The sequence below is a fragment of the Capricornis sumatraensis genome, chromosome 1 (assembly GCF_032405125.1).
Source record: "Capricornis sumatraensis isolate serow.1 chromosome 1, serow.2, whole genome shotgun sequence".
NCBI classification, from domain to species: Eukaryota; Metazoa; Chordata; class Mammalia; order Artiodactyla; family Bovidae; genus Capricornis; species Capricornis sumatraensis.
The window spans coordinates 157,021,247-157,043,016 of record NC_091069.1 but is presented as its reverse complement, the minus strand read 5'-3'; the positions used below and the strand labels follow the sequence as shown (position 1 = coordinate 157,043,016).

The following is a 21,770-nucleotide window of genomic DNA, read 5'->3' as shown; positions in this document are numbered from 1 at the left end:
TGACAAAGCATTCATTTGACCTAACTAGTGCCTTTAAATCTGAATGTATTATTGTTTCATAAACCTGAACTATTGAATGGTTAGTTCTACAAACAGCCAAACAGATTATGATTTTTATAAACCAACTTTAACTTAAGGAGTATTATTGTGACATTTTCCCCAAAAGGGAAATAAGAAAAAGTCAATAAGAACACAATATTCAGATGGAGTTAAAATTGGGAAAAAGTTATTGTTCAAAGGAATTTAGGAAAATCCTAAAGGCTAATTTAGCACGCATACCTAAAAACCAGGCAGCAGACAAAAATCTTCAGGTATCATGTCCCTAATGCTTCATTTCTGTGCTTGTCAATCTTTGGAAGTCATGGCAAGGCCAGCCTGTCTGCTCAAGAGCCAAGCCCAGCTGCCAGGAGATTCCGCCTATCAAAGTCTTGAGGGGATCAGTAACACATCATGTGTCAGGGTAAACTGGTTGGGAAGTTCTGTAGTTGTTAGATTTGGGGAAGTCCTGTAGTTGGTAGATTTTTATGTGAGGTTATTGAATGTTTTAATAGTTGAGTTCTGCTTTTGCTTTCTCAGTCTATTTGACAGGAGATAGTAGAAATATGTGGAGAAGGCGATGGCACCCACTCCAGTACTCTTGCCTGGAAAATCCCATGGACAGAGGAGCCTGGTAGGCTGCGGTCCATGGGGTCTCGAAGAGTCAGACATGACTGAGTGACTTCCCTTTCACTTTTCACTTTCATGCATTGGAGAAGGAAATGGCAACCCACTCCAGTGTTCTTGCCTGGAGAATCCCAGGGACGGGGGAGCCTGGTGGGCTGCCGTCTGTGGGGTCACACAGAGTCGGACACGACTGAAGTGACTTAGCAGCAGCAGCAGCAGTAGAAGTATGTAGGAAAAGAGGAGTGGCATTATTGAGTGAATGTTTCTAAGTAAATTCTGCTAAATGAGACCAATACCAGACTGAATCTTTACCCTCTGGGTTAGTAGTTTATGATCCAGAAACTTTCAGCATAAGGCTCAAAAAATTAAGGAAAAGATTCATATGTGATTAGACTCTGGGTAGCAGTCATTTTTCCAATAAGCAAGTCAGGTAGCAGTTTCCAGGCTCTTCATGCTAAGGATTTCTTGATGTTGAGATTCAGACATGTGGTTCCAACCAACTTGAAGATTTTCTCTCTGGCATAAAAGTTCTCACTGACTCCTCGGTGTTCCTCTTGCTCTTGATTTTGTCCCTTATTATACTGGATCTTTTAGTTCTTAAATTCCCATAAGCTCTTGCTCATCTCCGTATTTATCATTTTTCATTGGCTTTTTTGAAGTTATTTGTCTGGTTTCTTCCCATTAGATTATAAGCCCCGTGAAATCAGGCTTATTTAATCAGTGTTTGCAGTTCCCAAGGTAGTTCAACACAGTGTCTCATTTGGGGACATTCGGGAGCAGTTGTTAATTTAATTCTGAGGCGTTGTGGAGTAGAGGCATGTGTGTAAACATGTGCACGTGGACAGACAGTGCTTGCTTGTTCTGGAGGCAGTGTCTTAGTTCCAGCTTGCAGCTAGGTCATCCATGTTCAGGTTCTGACTGCAGCATTTGCAAGCATTATCTCTTTGGACAAGCTTCTTGGTTTTTCCATGCATCAGTTTCTTCATTTGTAAAAGGTAGATGATAATATTGCAAAATGTGGATGATAATAACAAGAATACCTACTGTGTGAGTTATTGCAAAGATTAAAAGAGCTAAAATTGACCTATCAGGCAGGTAGGACAGTGTCTGGCACATAATAAGTACTCTGTGTTGTGGAATAATTAAACACCTTAAACCTTTAATCTTGCTCAATGTCCCAGGAATATATATATTGTTAATTCTACAAATAATAAAATTAATATTCAACTTTACATGACAGAGATGCCATGGTCTCTAGAACTCTAAAAGCAGAAATCCAGGAAAAGTTAATAAAAGTTTTCTAAACTTGTGTATATGCTATGTAAAAGTGGGGTAGAGTATAAGAAACTGTCCTGCTGACCATGTGGAAAAAAAAATGCTCTGTTTAAAATTCAGTTCATTACATCTACCTTTGATTTCCTGAGGAAGTTGTAGGGACCTTTTGGTTTCCTGTGTTTTCTTTTCACTTTTAATTAGAAACAAATATGCCATAAAATACATTTTTTAGCATACTAACTAGATCAGTTTTCCCTCTAATCAAAGAAAAGGCAACTTAGTTGTATTTAATTAAATAATGCATGATAGAAATGAAGAACTCTTACAAGGAGAAAAAATAAACTGAAATATTCTTTTTTTAAAAGAATTATTAAAAAAAAACCTCAAAGAGCTTCTATTTAATATTTCTGTTATTTTGTCACCTCCTGTTGTTGCCTATTTTAAAACAACCAAGTATCTTTATATCATAAAGGAAAATAAAATGACAGGGCTATTTTGTTCAATTCATTGTAGGAAGATCCCAGATAGAAAAAGCAAATAACATGTGAAAGTATAATTTTCTACCTCTAAGCAGTATGTATTCAAGTTGGGGGATACAGAATATACAAAGATGATAAATAACTTAAAATCAGTTCTGTCCCATTACAAAAGTGCTTAAGAAATGTCACAAATAGTGAATTGTTTACTAGAGTGATCAGAATTGTTTACTCGGGCTCCATAGAGGAACTGGTGTTCTGTATGAGTTGCACATGTGTTGAGGAGGAGGCAGAGGAGAATGCTCTGAGGGAGATGAAATTTTCATGGTGTCTGCTGTCTTTCCAAAGAAAGATGCAGAGTAACTTGAAGTTTCCATAAATGGCACTTTTTATTGTTGTTGTTTTCTTTTACCTTCTTTTCCTCACTATGAACTCCTCAGTAAGTGACATTTACTTTGGTGAAGTCACCATGAATTAAGTTCTGGTTCTTAACCTTGAAACATGGTTTCATTAGGTTTCATCATGAGTATGTCTATAGACTGGGTATATGTTACTGAGCTTACAAACTTGATCTATAATACAGAATGATACTTTGATTAATTTACAATGATCAGTGCTACTGTAAAGCAGATGGGAATGCTCTCATCACTTCGATAAATTATATGTGGAGCCGTATCATATCCAGAACATTCTTTGGTGAACATGGAATCTAAATATGGGGTGGTACTGTAGAAATTCCCCTGCCTCAAGGTCCAAAGTACTTAAAATTGTCACTCTCTCTTGGACTGTACTTTGAAAGCTTTGTTTGTTTCTGCCTCTTTGGACTTCTTTTTTTCCCGTAGACAAAGTTACACCTTTTTTAAATTGAAGTATTTTTTATTAAATTGAAGTATAATTGATTTACAGTGCTGTATTTCAAGTGTACAGCACAGTGATTCAGTTATACATATATGTTTTTACAGATTCTTTCTCTTATAGGTTATTATGAAATATTGTGTAGTTTTCTGTGCTATGCAAGTAGATACTTGTTATTTATCTAAATTATAGATAATAATGTATACATGTTAATCCCAGACTCCTAATTTATCTCCCCCCTTTCCCATCTGGTAACTGTAAGTTTGTTTTCTATGTGTGTGGGTCTGTTTCTGTTGTATAAGTTCATTTGCATCAGTTCTTTAGATTCCATATATCAGTGATATCATGTTATTTGTCTTTCTGGCTTACTTAGTATGATAATCTCTAGGTCAATCCATGTTGCTGCAAAATGGCATTATTTCCTTCTTTTCTATGGCTGAGTAATATTCCACTGCATGAATATACCACATCTTCTTTATCCATTCAACCTTTGATGCACATTTAGGTTGTTTCCATGTCTTGGTTGGGCTTCCCTGGTGGCTCAGATGATAAAGAACCTGCCTGCAATGCAGGAGACCCCGGTGCAATCCCTGGGTCAGAAAGGTCCCCTGGAGAAGGCAGTGGCAAACCACACCAGTGTTCTTGCCTGGAGAATTCAATGGACAGACTGGCAGGAGTACATGGAGTCACAATGAGTTGAACAGAAATGAAAGTCACTCAGTCATGTCTGACTCTTTGCGACCCCATGGACTATACAGTCCGTGGAATTCTCCAAGCCAGACTACTGGAGTGGCTTGCCATTCCCTTCTCCAGGGGATCTTCCCAACCCACGGATCAAACCCAGGTCTCCTGCATTGCAGGCAGATTCTTTACCATCTGCGCCACAGTGCCCCCTCCAATTCATTGCAGTCCTTACCTGGACCTCTTTACTTATTTACATTATCTGCCTAGTTTCCAGATACATGAGTTTGTTATGTCTAAAAACTGTGTGAAGCCATTTGACTAGTTGATGGAGACCAGGGAGAATGCAGAGGACAGATTCTTAAAGAATTCTCATGAATGATCTATGCACCAGGGAAATTTAAGGAAGTGGAGGCATCACCAGAAAAGTAGGCTTAAAATGTGCGGAGTGTGGAATTATAGATGCTAAAGGAAGGTAGGCTTTAAAGAAAGAAAGAGGGAGATTAGCCAGATAATAGTATTGCAAATGAACTAGATAAAGCCTAAAAAGTTTTCATCAGATGTAGGGACAACAAGGCATTTATAACTCAATTTATTTTCTCTTTTTAACATTCTGAAAGTCACCTTTATAATCAGAGTCTTAATAGGCTCCTCTTGTTGCACTGAATAGGCACAGTGGATTTTGCTATGCACTCAGTTGGTAGATTAATGGATCTGGCCTCCTTTTAATACCATGACTGCTGGTGAATTATATCTAGCAGCCCTAAGAGGAAGAGTCTGAAAATAACTTCTTTATTTTGAAGTTCCTGAGGTCCCCTTGGGCTTCCCTGGTGGCTCACCTGGTAAAGAATCCACCTGCAGTACGAGAGACTTGGGTTCAATCCCTGGATTGGGGAAGATCCCCTAGAGAAGAGAAAGGCTGCCCACTCGACTATTCTGGCCTGGAGAATTCCATGGATAGTCCATGGGATAGCAGAGAGTCAGACACGACTTAGATCCCCTTGGCCTCTAAAGTTAAACCTGTTTGTATCCAGATTTTGGCTACTTATTTTACTTCTCCATCTTGAGAAGTATTTTGTTTTTAGGGGTTTTTTGGCATTTTTGTCAAATGAGAAAAGTTTGCTGAGACCATTAATATTTCATGAATACTTCTGAGTATTAAACCTATCATTATAAATTTAAAAAATTGTATTTCTAAGCTATCATTTAAAAAAGTTCTCCTGTGCATGGCCCTGGTTTTTGTTTTGTTTTGTTATGTTTTTTAAAAAGAAACAAACTTCACATTTCTCCATCTCTTAGTTTTAGTCACCTGCAGTTTGATTTAATCAAAATCGTTTTAAAGTCACTTATCACTTATATTCTTGTTCTCAGAAGTCTTTATATTGTATTTAGAGAAATAATTGTTTTCTTAATGAATTATTTAATAATGTGTTCCTGAAATCGAAAAGTTCCTGGTTCTTAGCCCCTCTGCACATGTATTCCTTTCTCTGTGGGATGGTTCTGCCTTGATAGGCAAAGAGACATTTTCTCTTTCTGAAGCAAAGAGCATGTTTGCTTAAAGCCTTGTAACTTAAAAATAGTTTTCTCTGCAGATCCAGGGACAAGTATACTTAGTGACCATTATGAAGTATTTGGGCTCCCTAAAACCTAGGTTCAACTTCAGTTACAAAAGTCACTTTGTGAATAGGTGTCACTGCTCTTTGCATCATCTCGTGGGAATTAGAACTCAAGGAGTAAGTTCAAGAAAATGCTGGAATGCTGACCACTAATTCCTATGAGTAGCAAAGTCTGTTGACTCGGACACTCTGACCCACAAATCCTGTATGTTCTGCTAGCATCAATGCAGAGGTGATAGGCTAACTTGTTAGCTTACAAATAAGGTAGAACCCTTACAAAAAGCTGTTAAAAGAAGGGAAGTTAAAAGCAAAGGAGAAAAGGAAAGATATACCCATTTGAATGCAGAGTTCCAAAGAATAGCAAGGAGAGATAAGAAAGCCTTCCTCAACGATGAATGGAGAGAAGTAGAGGAAAACAATAGAATGGGAAAGACTAGAGATCTCTTCAAGAAAATTAGAGATACCAAGGGAACATTTCATGCAAAGATGGGCTCGATAAAAAAGGACAGAAATGGTATGGACCTAACAGAAGCAGAAGATATTAAGAAGAAGTGGCAAGAATACACAGAAGAACTCTACAAAAAAGATATTCACAACCCAAATAATCATGATGGTGTGATCACTCACCTAGAACCAGAATCCTGGAATGTGAAGTCCAATGGGCCTTAGAAAGCATCACTATGAACAAAGCTAGTGGAGGTGATGGAATTCCAGTGGAGCTATTTCAAATCCTGAAAGATAATGCTGTGAAAGTGCTGCACTCAATATGCCAGCAAATTTGGAAAACTCAGCAGTGGCCACAGGACTGGAAAAGGTCAGTTTTCATTCCAATCCCAAAGAAAGGCAATGCCAAAGAATGCTTAAACTACCACACAATTACACTCATCTCACATGCTAGTAAAGTAATGCTTAAAATTCTCCAAGCCAGGCTTCAGCAATACATGAACTGTGAACTTCCAGATGTTCAAGTTGGATTTAGAAAAGGCAGAGGAACCAGGGATCAGATTGCCAGCATCCACTGGATCATGGAAAAAGCAAGAGAGTTCCAGAAAAACATCTATTTCTGCTTTATTGATTATGCCAAAGCCTTTGACTGTGTGAATCACAATAAACTGTGGAAAATTCTGAAAGGGATGGGAATACCAGACCACTTGACCTGCCTCTTGAGAAACCTGTATGCAGCTTAGGAAGCAACAGTTAGAACTGAACATGGAACGACAGACTGGTTCCAGATCGGAAAAGGAGTATGTCAAGGCTGTATATTGTCACCCTGCTTATTTAATTTCTATGCAGAGTACATCATGAGAAACACTGGGCAGGAAGAAACACAAGCTGGAATCAAGATTGCTGGGAGAAATATGAATAACCTCAGATATGCAGATGACACCACCTTTATGGCAGAAAGTGAAGAAGAACTAAAAAGCCTCTTGATGAAAATGAAAGAGGAGAGTGAAAAAGTTCGCTTAAAGCTCAACATTCAGAAAATTAAGATCATGGCATCTGGTCCCATCACTTCATGGCAAATAGATGGGGAAACAGTGGAAATAGTGGCTGACTTTATTTTTCTGGGCTCCAAAATCACTGCAGATGGTGACTGCAGCCATGAAATCAAAAGACACTTACTCCTTGGAAGAAAAGTTATGACCAATCTAGACAGAATAATGAAAAGCAGAGATATTACTTTGTCAACAAAGGCCCATCTAGTCAAGGCTATGGTTTATCCAGTAGTCATGTATGGATGTGAGAGTTGGACTATAAAGAAAGCTGAGCGCTGAAGAAGAGATGCTTTTGAACTGTGGTGTTGGAGAAGACTGTTGAGTGTCCTGTAGACTGCAAGGAGATCCAACCAGTCCATCCTAATGGAGATCAGTCCTGGGTGTTCTTTGGAAGGACTGATGCTGAGCTGAAACTCCAATATTTAAGCTACCTGATGCGAAGAGCTGATTCATTTGAAAAGACCCTGATGCTGGGAAAGATTGAGGACAGAAGGAGAAGGGGATGATAGAGGATGAGATGGTTGGATGGCATCACCGACTCGATAGACATGGGTTTGGGTGAACTCCGGAAGTTGGTGATGGACAGGGAGGCCTGGCGTGCTGTGATTGATGGGGTCGCAAAGAATCGGGCATGACTGAGCAACTGAACTGGACCTGGAACTGACTCTACAGTTCTTCAAAGCAAAGTAAAGAAAGCTTTATAAAATAATTAGTATTTATTTTTCATTAATAGATTCCGAATGCTTCATCTTCCCGTTTTCCTTATTCTGAATATTGGTTATCAGTAGGAAATGACAATAATAGGTTTGCTATGTAACTTTGTTCTTGCCTTGTTTATCTGCAGTCATTAGTTTTTTCCCTTAAATAAATTTTGGGAAGCCTACTTATGCCCAATATTATGTATGTAGTTTCTCCTGTGAGAATTTAGAGGTGTTATTGGAAATTGTATATTTTTTGACCTCAATTTACCATGTATATGTAGCAGACTTTACTGATTGCTTGTTAATGGATTGACCTATGTAGAGAGATTTGGGGGGAATTTTTTCATATTATTACCCAGAAAAAACATTAACTTATGTTTTATTGACTACACGAAAGCCTTTGACTGTGTGGATCACAGCAAACTGTGGAAAATTGTCAAAGAAATGGGAATATCAGACCACCTGACCTGCCTCTGAGAAATCTGTATGCAGGTCAAGAAGCAACAGTTAGAACTGGACATGGGAAAACAGGCTGGTTCCAAATAAGGAACAGAGTACATCAAGGCTGTATATTGTAACCCTGCTTGTCTAACGTATATACAGAATACATCCTGAGAAACGCTGGACTGGATAAAATGCGAACTGGAATCCAGATTGCTGGGAGAAATATCAATAACCTCAGATATGCAGATGACACCACACTTACGGCAGAAAGTGAAGAAGAACTAAAGAGCCTCATGATGAAAGTGAAAGAGGAGAGTGAAAAAGTTGGCTTAAAGCTCAACATTCAAAAACTAAGATCATGGCATCCAGTCCCCATCCTTCATGGCAAATAGATGGGGAAACAATGGCAACAGTGACAGAGTTTATTTCTTTGGGTTCCAAAATCACTGCAGATGGTGACTGCAGCCATGAAATTAAAAGACACTTACTCCTTGGAAGGAAAGTTATGACCAACCTAGATAGCATATTAAAAAGCAGAGACATTACTCTGTCAACAAACGTCCGTCTAGTCAAGGCTATGGTTTTTCCAGTGGTCATGAATGGATGTGAGAGTTGGACTGTGAAGAAAGCTGAGCACCGAAGAATTGATGCTTTTGAACTGTGGTGTTGGAGAAGACTCTTGAGAGTCCCTTGGACTGCAAGAAGATCCAACCAGTGCAACCTAAAGGAGACCAGTCCTGGGTGTTCATTGGAAGGACTGTTGCTGTGCTGAAACTCCAATACTTTGGCCACCTCATGCGAAGAGTTGACTCATTTCAAAAGGCCCTGATTCTGGGAGGGATTGGGGGCAGGAGGAGAAGGGGACGACAGAGGATGGGATGGGTGGATGGCAGCACCGACTCAATGCACATGAGTTTGGGTAAACTCCGGAAGTTAGTGATGGACAGGGAGGCCTGGCGTGCCGCGATTCATGGAGTCGCAGAGTTGGACACAACTGAGCGACTGAACTGAAGTGAACTGAGATTGTTAATACTAAAGAGAAGATCTTTGGGCGGACTTTCTAATTTTATGGTGTATAATTTACCAACTTTTTAAAATCTGACCTCAGTAGATTAGAGGCATCTTGCTATGATCCATGAACTATGTTATTTCACATATATTATGAACCTACCAAGAATCATTGAACATGTAGAGCAAATATTCTGAAGAAAAGTCTTGCTTTATGAAGTAAAGAACCAATACCCAGTATTTCAAGCCTGCATCTTTCTGATTTTCTCTGGTCAGTGGGTACTATGTGGAAATTTTTTATATAATTTTGACATATTTTATGGATTATGTTTAGTTTCTCTTCCGCTAATAAATTATATTTTCAAAGTTGGGAAATAAGTCAAATTACAAATTATAAAGGAAAACAAAATATACTTTCCTGGTTACGGTAAGTTTACCTATTTACTATGTTCAAAAGTTAGATTGTGAGACTAGAAATTATAAATAACATCTCTCATGAGTGAGTTTAGTTTTAAAAATCAAGGATAATACTTAATAACCTGTTATTTCTGTAATCTTAGAAAAATGTTTTATTCTACATCTAAGTTTCAGAACATGAGCATGAGAATACTTGTCCCTTATACATGGCGGTAATGCTTATCTATGCTGTAGACAAAATGTTATAAACTTTTTTGACAACGAAGAAAAACTCAGAAATACTGAGCATCTTGAATCTTTCTATATGTGAGTAAGGAATTTTCACTTATGAGGAAGATAAGTTAGATCTAATCACAGATATTCTCGGTAATCCACATTACCATCCTGTCTACAATGAGTTGTAAGGCAACTATTTGACCACAGTGATTTTGATATCTTCTGTCTGTGGGTTGCTAGAAAATAATTGTGTTTCTTTAGTGATGGAAGAGTAAAAGGTGTAATAGCTTGTTAGCCATCTGTTTTCATTTCCATTAACAAATAGTCGTTTCAGAATAAGATTGGATTTAAGGAAAAACTATATACAGAATATCAACGGACTTAGGATCATATTTTATGAGTACTTAAGTACTCATATTTTATGTAATGAAAATCCAAACATATTAAATAGCTTATGAATAATTTATCTTCTGAACAAAAGCAACTTAAAGGTAGTGCCACTGAACACATCTTTGATTCAGGTGAATTTTCTGAACAGAATTTAGATGAAATTGAAAATAGTAATGGGTTAATACAGTACAATAGATTTTTGTTTTGTCTAAAGTGGACATGGAATATCCCTGACTTAGAATGGATTTTAAACAGCTGCTATCACAACACCATCAGTACCACAGCAACAAAACCAAAAACCAACAAATATTAATTTCCTTGTTTATATGATGGCAGGTGCTTTGTCCATTCCTATATCTCTTACTCTATTTTAATCTCAGAATTCTAATATAAACTTTTTTTTTTTAAGTTTAGTATATTGGCTTAGCCAAAAAGTCCATTTGAGTTTCTGTAACATCTTACACTATGAAAAAAATCTGGCTTTCTTCACTCTTTATTACATTTACGAAATTCATCCACATTCTTGCATATAGCAAGTCTGTTCCTTCTCCTTGCTCCATTGTATTGCTGTACCACAATTTACATAGTCATTATGTTGATGTTGGACATTGGATTCTTCCTCTTTTGGATTAGTCTCAGTAGTGCTGCTGTGGATATTTTTTGTATATTTTAAAAAACGTGTACATTTCTCTGGTATGTATATCTAGGAGTGGTATTGCTGGCTTCTAGTTTATGCTTAATTTTAGCTTTATTAGCTCTTAGTAAACCACCAAAGAGTTTACCAAAACGATTTGCCACCCTCATCACCTAGAGGAGTACCTGAAGTTTCCTGTTGTTATATATCCTTCCCAGCATTTTTTAATATTTGTCTTTTTAAAGGTTTTAATAAGTTACTCTGGTGGGGATGAATGGAATCTCATTTGGCTCTTAATTTGCACTTGAATGATAACAGATGAAGTTGAGTACATATTTGTGTATATATTGAATAATTTGATTTTTTGTGTTTGTGACTATAAAAATTATTTGCCCAGTTTCTGAGTAGTAAGTAGTAATATTTAAAAGTTTTTATGTATTATAGACGTGATTCTTTTATGTTTATTGCTCTCCCAGTATGTGGCTTTTTCACTTTGTTAATGACATTGTTTCATGAACACAGGTTTATAGTTTAGCTTTTCCTTTATCCTTAGAACATTTGAGTTCCTGTTTAAAATTAAATTATTTGCTTGTGCCAGAGTAATGCAGATACCCTCTTCTGTTTCTCCCAAAACACGTTATTGCTTTATCTTTTGTACTTAGGTCTAAGGTTCATCTGAAATTGGTTTTTATATGATATTAATTCAGGATCAAGATTTGTTTTCTTCCATTTGTATATTCATTTGACCCAGCAACATTTATTGAAAACATCATCCATTCTTTACTACTGTTTATAGAGACTTGTTACATATCCAGTGTTCAGATATGATTGCATTTGTTTCCAAAATTTGTTCTGTTGTCTTTCCTGTGCCAATACCATGCTGTCTTAACTAATGTAAGGACTATATGCTTGCCAATGTTATTCTTATGGAAGTTTGGCTTGATTTTATTTGGCTGTTGGCATTTCCCTATGAAGGTTAGAATTAGTCTGTCAATTCCTACTATGAAAATGTTTCCTGATTGGGGTTGCAGTAAATCTGTGAATCAGTTTGTGGAGGACTGACCATACATCTTTATCATACTGAGTCTGCCAGTCGATTAAGACATATCTCTTTATGTCTTTTACATCTGATCACGTATGTGTGCATGTTTATGCTGTGACTTTGCTTGTACTTTGTTAGCTTTATTCCTATTTATTTGCTATTTCAGATGCTCTTGTAAATGTTTTATTTTCTTATTATGTATACTTATATATAGAAGCACAACTGATGTTTGTATATTGGTTTTATATTCAGCAACCATGTTGATTTCTGTTGTCATAGTTTAATCCATAAACTTTTTTGTGTTTCTTAGGTAAAAAACTATTTCATTGGCAAATATGATTTTGGTTTTTGCTTTTAATTGGTTATTTCTGTGATTACAAAATACACTTCAAACAGTTTTAGTGTACCTTTTACTCCTCTAAGCCATTAGAGAATATTAGAGATTCTTAAAAACCTGCCTGTAATCCTACCATGATCTGCTGTTTGTTGTTCAGTTGCTAAGTCATGTCCAACTATTTGCCACCCCGTGGACTGCAGCATGTCAGCTTCCCTGTCCGTCATTGTCTTCCAGAGTTTGCTCAAACTCTTGTCTATTGGGTCTGTAATGCCATCCAACCATCTCACCTCTGCCTCCTGCTTCTCCTCCTGCCCTCAGTCTTTCTCAGTATCAGGGTCTTTTCCAATGAGTCAGCTATTCACATCAGGTGGGCAGAGCACTAGAGCTTCAGCATTCATCATTCCCATGAGTTCAGTTCAGTTCAGTTGCTCAGGCATCTCCGACTCTTTGTTTCCCCATGAACCACAGCACGCCAGGCCTCCCTGTCTATCACCAACTCACAGAGTCCACCCAAACCCATGTCCATTGAGTCAGTGATGCCATCCAATCATCTCGTTCTCTGTCGTCCCCCTCTCCTCCTGCCCTCAATCTTTCCCAGCATCAGGGTCTTTTCAAATGAGCCATGTCTTTGCATCAGGTGGCCAAAGTATTGGAGTTTCAGCTTCAACATCAGTCCTTCCAATGAACACCCAGGACTGATCTCCTTTAGGATGGACTAGTTGGATCTCCTTGCTGTCCAAGGGACTCTCAAGAGTCTTCTCCTATACCACAGTTCAAAAGCATCAATTCTCCGGTGCTCAGCTGTCTTTATAGTCCAACTCTCACATCCATACATGACCACTGGAAAAACCATAGCCTTGACTAGACAGACCTTTGGGGACAAAGTAATGTCTCTGTTTTTTAATATGCTGTCTAGGTTGGTCATAACTTTCCATCCAAGGAGTAAGCGTCTTTTGATTTCATGGCTGCAGTCACCATCTGCAGTGATTTTGTAGCCCAGAAAAATAAAGTCCACTGTTTCCCCGTCTATTTGCCATGAAGTGATGGGACCAAATGCCATGATCTTCATTTTCTGAATGTTGAGCTTTAAGCCAACTTTTTTACTCTCCTCTTTCACTTTCATCAAGTGGCTCTTTAGGTTTTCTTCACTTTCTGCCATAAGGGTGGTGTCATCTGCATATCTGAGGTTATTGATATTTCTCCTGGCAATCTTGATTCCAGCTTGTGCTTCCTCCAGCCGAGGATTTCTCATGATGTACTCTGCATAGCATATAAGTTAAATAAGTAGGGTGAGAATATACAGCCTTGATGTACTCCTTTCCTATTTGGAACCAGTCTGTTGTTTCATGTCCAGTTGTAACTGTTGCTTCCTGACCCACATCCAGATTTCTCAAGAGGCAGGTCAGGTGGTTTGGTATTCCCATCTCTTTCAGAATTGTCCACAGTTTATTGTGATCCCTTGAGTAGGCTGGGTTGATTTCCTTTAGGATTAACTGGTTTGATCTCCATTTTGTCCGAGAGACTCTCAAAAGTCTTCTCCAACATCACAATTCGAAACATCAATTCTTTGGCTCTCAGACTTTTTTATAGTCCAACCCTCACATCCATACATGACTGCTGGGAAAACCATAGCTTTGACTATACTTTGTCAGCTATACTTTTGACTATACTTTGACTATACTTTGTCAGCAAAGTGATGTCTCTGCTTTTAAATGTGCTGTCTAGTTTTGTCATTGCTTTTCTTCCAAGAAGCAAGCTGCTTTTAATTTCATGGCTGTAGTCACCATACTCAATGATTTTGGAGCCCAAGAAAATAAAATCTGCCACTGTTTCCACTTTTTCCCATCTATTACCCATGAAGTGATGGGACCAGATGCCATGATCTTAGCCTTTTGAATGTTTTTTTTTTTAAGCCAGCTTTTTCACTCTCCTCTTTCACCCTCATCAAGAGGGTCTTTATTTCCTTTTCACTTTCTGTTGTTAGAGTGGTATCATCTGCATATCTGGGATTGTTTATATTTCTCCTGGCAATCTTGTTTCTGTGTCTAGACATGATCAATTAAAATTTGTGTTCCAGATAGTTTTTATCATTGAGTCATAAAGGACATACCTTTTTTTCTTTTTGGCCTCACTGTGAAGCTTATGGGATCTCAGTTGAATCCCAGGCCCTCAGCAGTGAAAACACGAAATTCTAACCACTGGACAGCCATGGAATTCCCAAGGCCATACAGTTTTAAAAATGCTATTTCCATTTAAGGACACAGACACTTTTCTAGAATAGTAAATGTTTTTTCCATATAATTTTTATTTGTTGTAATATATTCTACTCTATGGATATATGTAGTATTGTTACTTCTGAACATACTTGTTTTAATTTTTTGGTATTATGGACAACACTGTTAAAGAGACATGAATGAGTCTACATTGCTGTGCGTTTTAAACAATTTCCTTTTTCAGATCCTTAGAAGTAGGCTTTCTGAGTTAAAATGTTATAGATTTTTGAAACTTGCTGCCACATTGCCTTCTAGAAATGCTGCATAAATTTTCGTTCATACCAGAAGTACACGAAAGTTCCTGTTTCCACACATCCGACCTTTGTTCAGGTTCACACTTTTATGATATGGACTTTTTTTCCAAATGAGTTAAAAATAAAACCTAAATAATCTTTTATGAACTTGTGATTTAAAGGAAATGTTTTGTCCTTTTTTCAGGTATCAATCTGCTTACTTTTTTGTCTTCTGTTCCTTATACTTTTGTGTTAAAACTCTAGGGTTTTAAAATTTATCAACTTATTGTCACTCCTGACATTGTGTGAATAGACCAGCTCCTGCCCCCCAACTTTAAATTATCAAACCATTTCTGAATAGTAGAATGGTGTTCAGTTCAGTTCAGTTGCTCATCCGTGTCTGACTCTTTGCGACCCCATGAATCGCAGCACGCCAGGCCTCCATGTCCATGACCAACTCCCGGAGTTCACTCAAACTCATGTCCATCGAGTCGGTGATGCCATCCAGCCATCCCATCCTCTGTCGTCCCCTTCTCCTCCTGTCCTCAATCACTCCCAGCATCAGAGTCTTTTCCAATGAGTCAACTCTTTGCATGAGGTGGCCAAAGTACTGGAGTTTCAGCTTTAGCATCAGTCCTTCCAAAGAAATCCCAGGGCTGATCTCCTTCAGAATGGATTGGTTGGATCTCCTTGCAGTCCAAGGGACTCTCAAGAGTCTTCTCCAACACCATAGTTCAAAAGCATCGATTCTTTGGCGCTCAGCCTTCTTCACAGTCCAACTCTCACATCCATACATGACCACAGGAAAAACCATAGCCTTGACTAGACGGACCTTTGTTGGCAAAGTAATGTCTCTGCTTTTGAATATGCTATCTAGGTTGGTCATAACTTTCCTTCCAAGGAGTAAGTATCTTTTAATTTCATGGCTACAGTCACATCTACAGTGATTTTGGAGCCCCCCAAAATAAAAGTCTGACACTGTTTCCACTGTTGCCCCATCTATTTGCCATGAAGTGATGGGTCCAGATGCTTTGATCTTAGTTTTCTGAATGTTGAGCTTTAAGCCAACTTTTTCACTCTCTTCTTTCAGTTTCATCAAGAGGCTTTGTACTTCCTCTTCACTTTCTGCCATAAGGGTGGTGTCATCTGCATCTGAGGTGATTGATATTTCTCTGGGCAGTCTTGATTTTGGTAGAAGGGTGTTAATTGCAGTCAAATATCTAGCTTCCTCCTCTGTGAAGCCCTCACTTACCCACCATAGACACAGTTTAATGTCAGTTTTCATACTCTTCTGTATTGGGTAAAGATGAATAAAAGATGATTGCTGTTTGCCAGGACCTCCATTCCTTTGGATTCCCATAGCCCATGAATGTTTTTCTATGATACCCTTAGTCACAGGGCACAACATAATTTACTTATAAGTCTTTGCACTTATTAGACTATGACTTTATTTATATTTTCCTTCTGAACCTAGCCAATGCCTGACACATATAAGGTCTTTCTTGGGTGAATACCTTAACCTCTTTAAGCCCCAGTATCCCCATCTCTGTCATGACGATTAATATATTATCTGCCTAACATTGTTACTATGAGAAACTCAGTACTTAATTTGGAGATTGGCAGATAGTAAGTCAACAGTAAGTGGCAGCTCTCATTTGTATTCCTATTGTAACTCTAAAGATCCTGAACTCATATTATTATTATAGTGAGATCTAACATTATTATATTACCCATTGGTCTTTTGTTCAGTTCTTTGTGGATTGATGGCTACTTCTACTTTTCGTTGGGTTTTAAAGTTAATTTAATTCGTAATTAAAATGATTTATAATTGTAAGTGGCAACAGAACAAATTTAAAGTACTTCTGGAATGGTGAGAGCTTGAAGCTTAGTTGGCCCTTTTATATTCTGTTCCTTTTCTCTCTCAGCCTCTTTTGTTTTCCTAGATCTCTTCCAGTACACTGAAGTTTCTGTTTATCTGTAAAACAAAAATTGGCCACTAATATCTTCTCTCACTAGCTAATCTCTAGGGGAAGAGGTGGTAGAAACCACCACTCTGTGGTATTGCTACAGTTTAATTAAAGGTGTGAACAGTCATCCTCTGCCTTTCCCCCTGCCCCCACAAACCTCAGGAAAGAATGTGGTGGCAACTTGAAATCCTCTTTAAAAAGTTTAGATCCTTAGTGCAGCACTGTTAGGCTTTTTTTTAAAGAAACCACTGTACTCTGTTTCTCTTCTTCCCATCATGGATATTTGGATCAAAGGAAGGGTATCTGTTGTATATACTTTTATATGTAGTGAGTTAACCAAATAAGGCCCTTTCTTTTTCATTCCTGTTACTACCCTTAATTAAGGTTCTGATGAATGCCTGTTTGTACTTTACACTTACCACAAAGGAGCTTGGGAAAGTCTTATTTGCACAAGTACTGTGGAAATGTAACTTGCCCCTTTGTAAATTGTTGTTCCAAAGTAGTAAGTTAGACTACAGCATTAGATGTTTGCACATTTTTTAATAATTCACTGTGTGAAATCACTGGGTATTCAAAAGAGTTATGATCTGCATGCACCTTAAATACTGGAAGGAGGATAATTTTTTTATGGTAATTGATATCGAATGGTGTCTTATTTGGCCAATCAATTTGTTTTTTATACTATATACATGAGACAGAATTCTCTTAACATTTCCGTACAGAAGAGAAAACACATACCCTTCTTAAATCAGTAGTTCTTTACTATTTTAAAAATTTTGAACATTATGGTTCATGTCCCTTTTGTGTATTAAATATTTGAAACTTTAATTTAGAGAAGAAAATGGCTTCTTAGGCACTTCTTTTAAGTTAATTGTAATGAAGTTGGACATAATTGCATACTTACACTTCACCGTAAATAAAAGGCCTCCTCATATTATCAGAAGTTTTCACTGTTATTTTAAAACAGCAGCATCTTGTTAACCTTAATCAGAGCCTGACGTGTGTTTCTTCTAAATGGCTTCTGATGTGGTGTCTCTCTTCAGTTCTCTGTGGTTTCCTGTTTTTTTCATACATAGAGCAAAGCCTTTTGATGTATTCAGCCTCATTTTTTTTAATGGCATATCAAACATAAACTTTCTTATATATACAATATAGCATTGTTAGGCTGTCTCAGCACTCATTTATTCATCTTGCCACAGACCGTTCCTTCTCTGGAATTCTTCCAGCACTTCCTTAATACCCCTTCTGTAGTCTTTAGCATTACAGATTTATTTCTACCCTGAAAGTGTGTGTTTTTCAAGGACAGAGATAGTATCTCGTATTTCCATAATTGTATTTCTCCACAGTGCCCTGCCTTAGCAATTAATAGATACAATAGATCAGTGACTTTCAAAGTGTTGTCCCCAGCAACATCAGCATCACTTGGGAACTTGTTAAGATTATAAGTTCCAAGGCTCTGCCTCAGTCATACTGTATCAGAATATCTTGGTTTGATCAGTTTCTGTGCTAACAAGCCTTTCAGTGATTTTGATGCATGCTCAAGTTTGACATCCACTGCAGGAGATAATTACTGAATGAATACGAACCTTTTACCTTTATGGTGATACTTCACTGGAAGGATTAGTATCACACGGGGCCAACCAATTTAGTCCATTCTGCTTGAGTCTTAATTCTCAAGAGATACTAGTAAAAGAAAATCTTTATTTAAATATTTGCAATCTTAGAAGAGAGTGTATGTAGCTTTTATCAGTTCAGTTCAGTTACTCACTCGTGTCCGACTCTTTGCGACCCCATGAATCGCAGCACGCCAGGCCTCCCTGTCCATCACCAACTCCCAGAGTTCACTCAGACTCATGTCCATCGAGTCGGTGATGCCATCCAGCCATCCCATCCTCTGTCGTCCCCTTCTCCTCCTGCCCCCAATCACTCCCAGCATCAGAGTCTTTTCCAGTGAGTCAACTCTGCATGAGGTGGCCAAAGTACTGGAGTTTCAGCTTCAGCATCATTCCTTCCAAAGAAATCCCAGGGCTGATCTCCTTCAGAATTGATTGGTTGGATCTCCTTGCAGTCCAAGGGACTCTCAAGAGTCTTCTCCAATACCATAGTTCAAAAGCATCGATTCTTTGGTGCTCAGCCTTCTTCACAGTCCAACTCTCACATCCATACATGACCACTGGAAAAACCATAGCCTTGACTAGACGGACCTTTGTTGGCAAAGTAATGTCTCTGCTTTTTAATATGCTATCTACGTTGCTCATAACTTTTCTTCCAAGGAGTAAGTGTCTTTTAATTTCATGGCTGGAATCACCATCTGCAGTGATTTTGGAGCCCTAGCCATCCTGTTATGAAAACTGGTCCTCCCTAGTGGCTCAGATGGTAAAGAACCCGCCTGTCAGTGCAGGAGATGTGGCGTCAATCCCTGGGTCAGGAGGATCCCCTGGAGAAGGAAATGGCAACCCACTGCAGTATTCTTGCCTGGGAAACCCCATGGACAGAGGAGCCTGATAGGCTTCAGTCCATGGGGCTGCAAAAGAGTCGGACATGATTTGGTGACTAAACACAACAATTATGAAAACTGCAGCTTAAAATTTTCAATATATGAATGATTATTTTCTTCCACTTGTTCAGAAATAGGCATTTAACATTCCAAAAGGAGGAAAAGTGAAGAACAAGTAATGAATGTTATTCATTTTCATGGTGGACAGGAGGTGGGTGTATGTTGGAAACTGGTCAGGTAGAGAATGAGTTGGGAGACTTTCCCCTGGGTACCATTCTATGCTCTTCAAAATTTTTGAACCATGTAAGTGTAAAAAATGTTGATGCAAGGGTTTTAAGATTAAGTTGATCATGAGTGTTGAATAACTATCTATCTATTTGCTAGCCCGTGGGGTTGGTTAAAAATTATTGAAATTTCCCTTTGCATTAGTATGAAAGGTTAAGTAAAGTGGTTTTCCATTGCTGTAGAACATATCAGGATGGTGGCAGAAATATCTTGATGACTTTCTGCCTGAACTTTCTTATGCAATGAACAAAGAATTCTTGCTATTATGTGAACACATCATCCTGTTATTACTTTAAGAAAATAAAGGAAGAGGTCAGAAATACAGGACTTTGATCTAATACCTTCTTTGGAAACATTTTTAGAAATATCTTGATAGTCGAGGACTGTTTGAGAGAAAAATTTATCTGCATTTTGGTCACATTCTTAGCAAATGAAAAATAATCCATTTAGCAAAACCCATTACATATGTTCTGAATTATAAACAGTATTTTCAACTATTTGTCTTTTAGTACAAATACAATTATATTAATGTTATGATTGAATTGTGCTGTTTCACTGGAAGGTATGTCTTAAATGACACTTGATTCAATTACTTTTTTTTTTTCTTGCGCAGAACTATTGTACCATGGAAAGTATTCAGACAGTGCCTTCATGAGGTGCATCAGATTAGCTCTGGCCTGGAAGCAATGGCTCTAAAATCAACAATTGACTTGACTTGTAATGATTACATTTCAGTTTTTGAATTTGATATTTTTACCAGACTATTTCAGGTAAGCTTTGTATTTGCTTAATCCTGCCCTCTCTTCTACTCTCTCCCTTCTCTGCGTATGTGTGTCTTTTGCACATGCATGCATAATGTATGTGGAAAATAGTCTCAAATATATGGGAAATAGTCTCATTTTTGATAGTCTCCCATTTAAAAGCAGACTTCCCTTGTGGCTTAGCTGGTAAAGAATCTGCCTGCAGTGCGGGAAACCTGGGTTCGATCCTTGGGTTGGGAAGATCCCCTAGAGAAGGGAAAGGCTACCCACTCCAGTATTCTGGCCTGGAGAATTCCAGGGACTATACAGTCCATGGGGTCTCAAAGAGTCGGACACGACTGAGCCACTTTCACTTCACTTCATTTAAAACCAAGGTGTTGGTCATTGCTCCAAGTTTAGAGTTTAAGTTTGGGATATCTGGTGTTCTGAGCCTGGAAGTTGCTTATTATCTTTGAGAAGATTGATGTAAAGGAGCTTTGCTTTATAAAAAGTCCCTATTTATTTTCTCACTTTACTTTGTTGATCTTTCTAGCCCAGTAACTGACAGAACGCGAGTGGGCATTTGCTGAGGTTGTATCTCAACAGCTCCCTTTACCTCCCACATCCATTAGATGAGAAGGGAAATAGTAAGCTTTGGAGTAAATAGCAAACTTAACCACTTCTGTATAGGAGATTACTGTGATGTATACTGATTCTACAGCTAGCTTTGCTCTTTCAACCATATGTTATAAACATTTTTCAATGTCAGTAAATACTTTCATCAGTGTAATTTTCAGCTTTCAGTTGCTACAGAATATTCCATCAAAATAGTCTGTTATTAATTTAGCATATCTCTCATTTGGGAAATTTAGGTTTTCCTGTTTTTTTCCCTAATATCAGTGACTTTGAGATTAACCTTCCTGTCCTATTTATTGTTTTTGTTTTTGAATCATTCTTTTATAATTGTCTTCACATAGCTATTCAGAAGTAGGTATCATATAATAAAAGCTGGGTATCATCATTTTATGCTTTTGTATGTGTAGACAGAATTACCCTAAACATGAAGACTTGCAATTTGCTTTGAATTTGCCTCTGCCATTAAAATGCATATCATCTCTGAGATTCAAGTGGTCATAAAATGAGAATCCCACCTAAAATCCCTGTGATTCTGATAATACAAATTATATAGCAAGTGAGGTTTAATTGATCAAAAATAAGGCTTGCTTATATTCCAGCACCGTTTTTCTTTCTTTTTTCATTTTAGTCTGCAGTAAGATTTATTCTGTTTGAAACACACTTTCAGCAAATGTTAGAGTATACTATTGGTTTTCATATTTCTCATATTGTTAGAATTTGGCTTCTCTGATCTATGACTCTGCTTGGTGCTTGCCTGCAAGGATCGGGTAACTGATTTATGTAAGAAAACACGATTACATGGGATTAACTTTTAATTTATAAAAGAACCCATTAACAGAGGGCAAATTAACTCTTGTCGACAATACTTACAGAATACATTTTACTTTA

The 21,770-nt window shown here is 37.8% G+C and overlaps 1 protein-coding gene across 2 annotated transcripts in view; it reads left to right on the top strand.

Annotated features, from left to right (window-relative positions):
- The window catches only part of CBLB (Cbl proto-oncogene B), a 218,480-nt gene that overhangs the window by 94,627 nt on the left and 102,083 nt on the right, over positions 1-21,770 (top strand). For both annotated transcript variants that reach the window (XM_068990103.1, XM_068990168.1), the window contains one exon: positions 20,120-20,276. In XM_068990103.1, the coding sequence (XP_068846204.1) occupies positions 20,120-20,276 (157 nt within the window). The remainder of the gene's footprint in view (positions 1-20,119; positions 20,277-21,770) is intronic.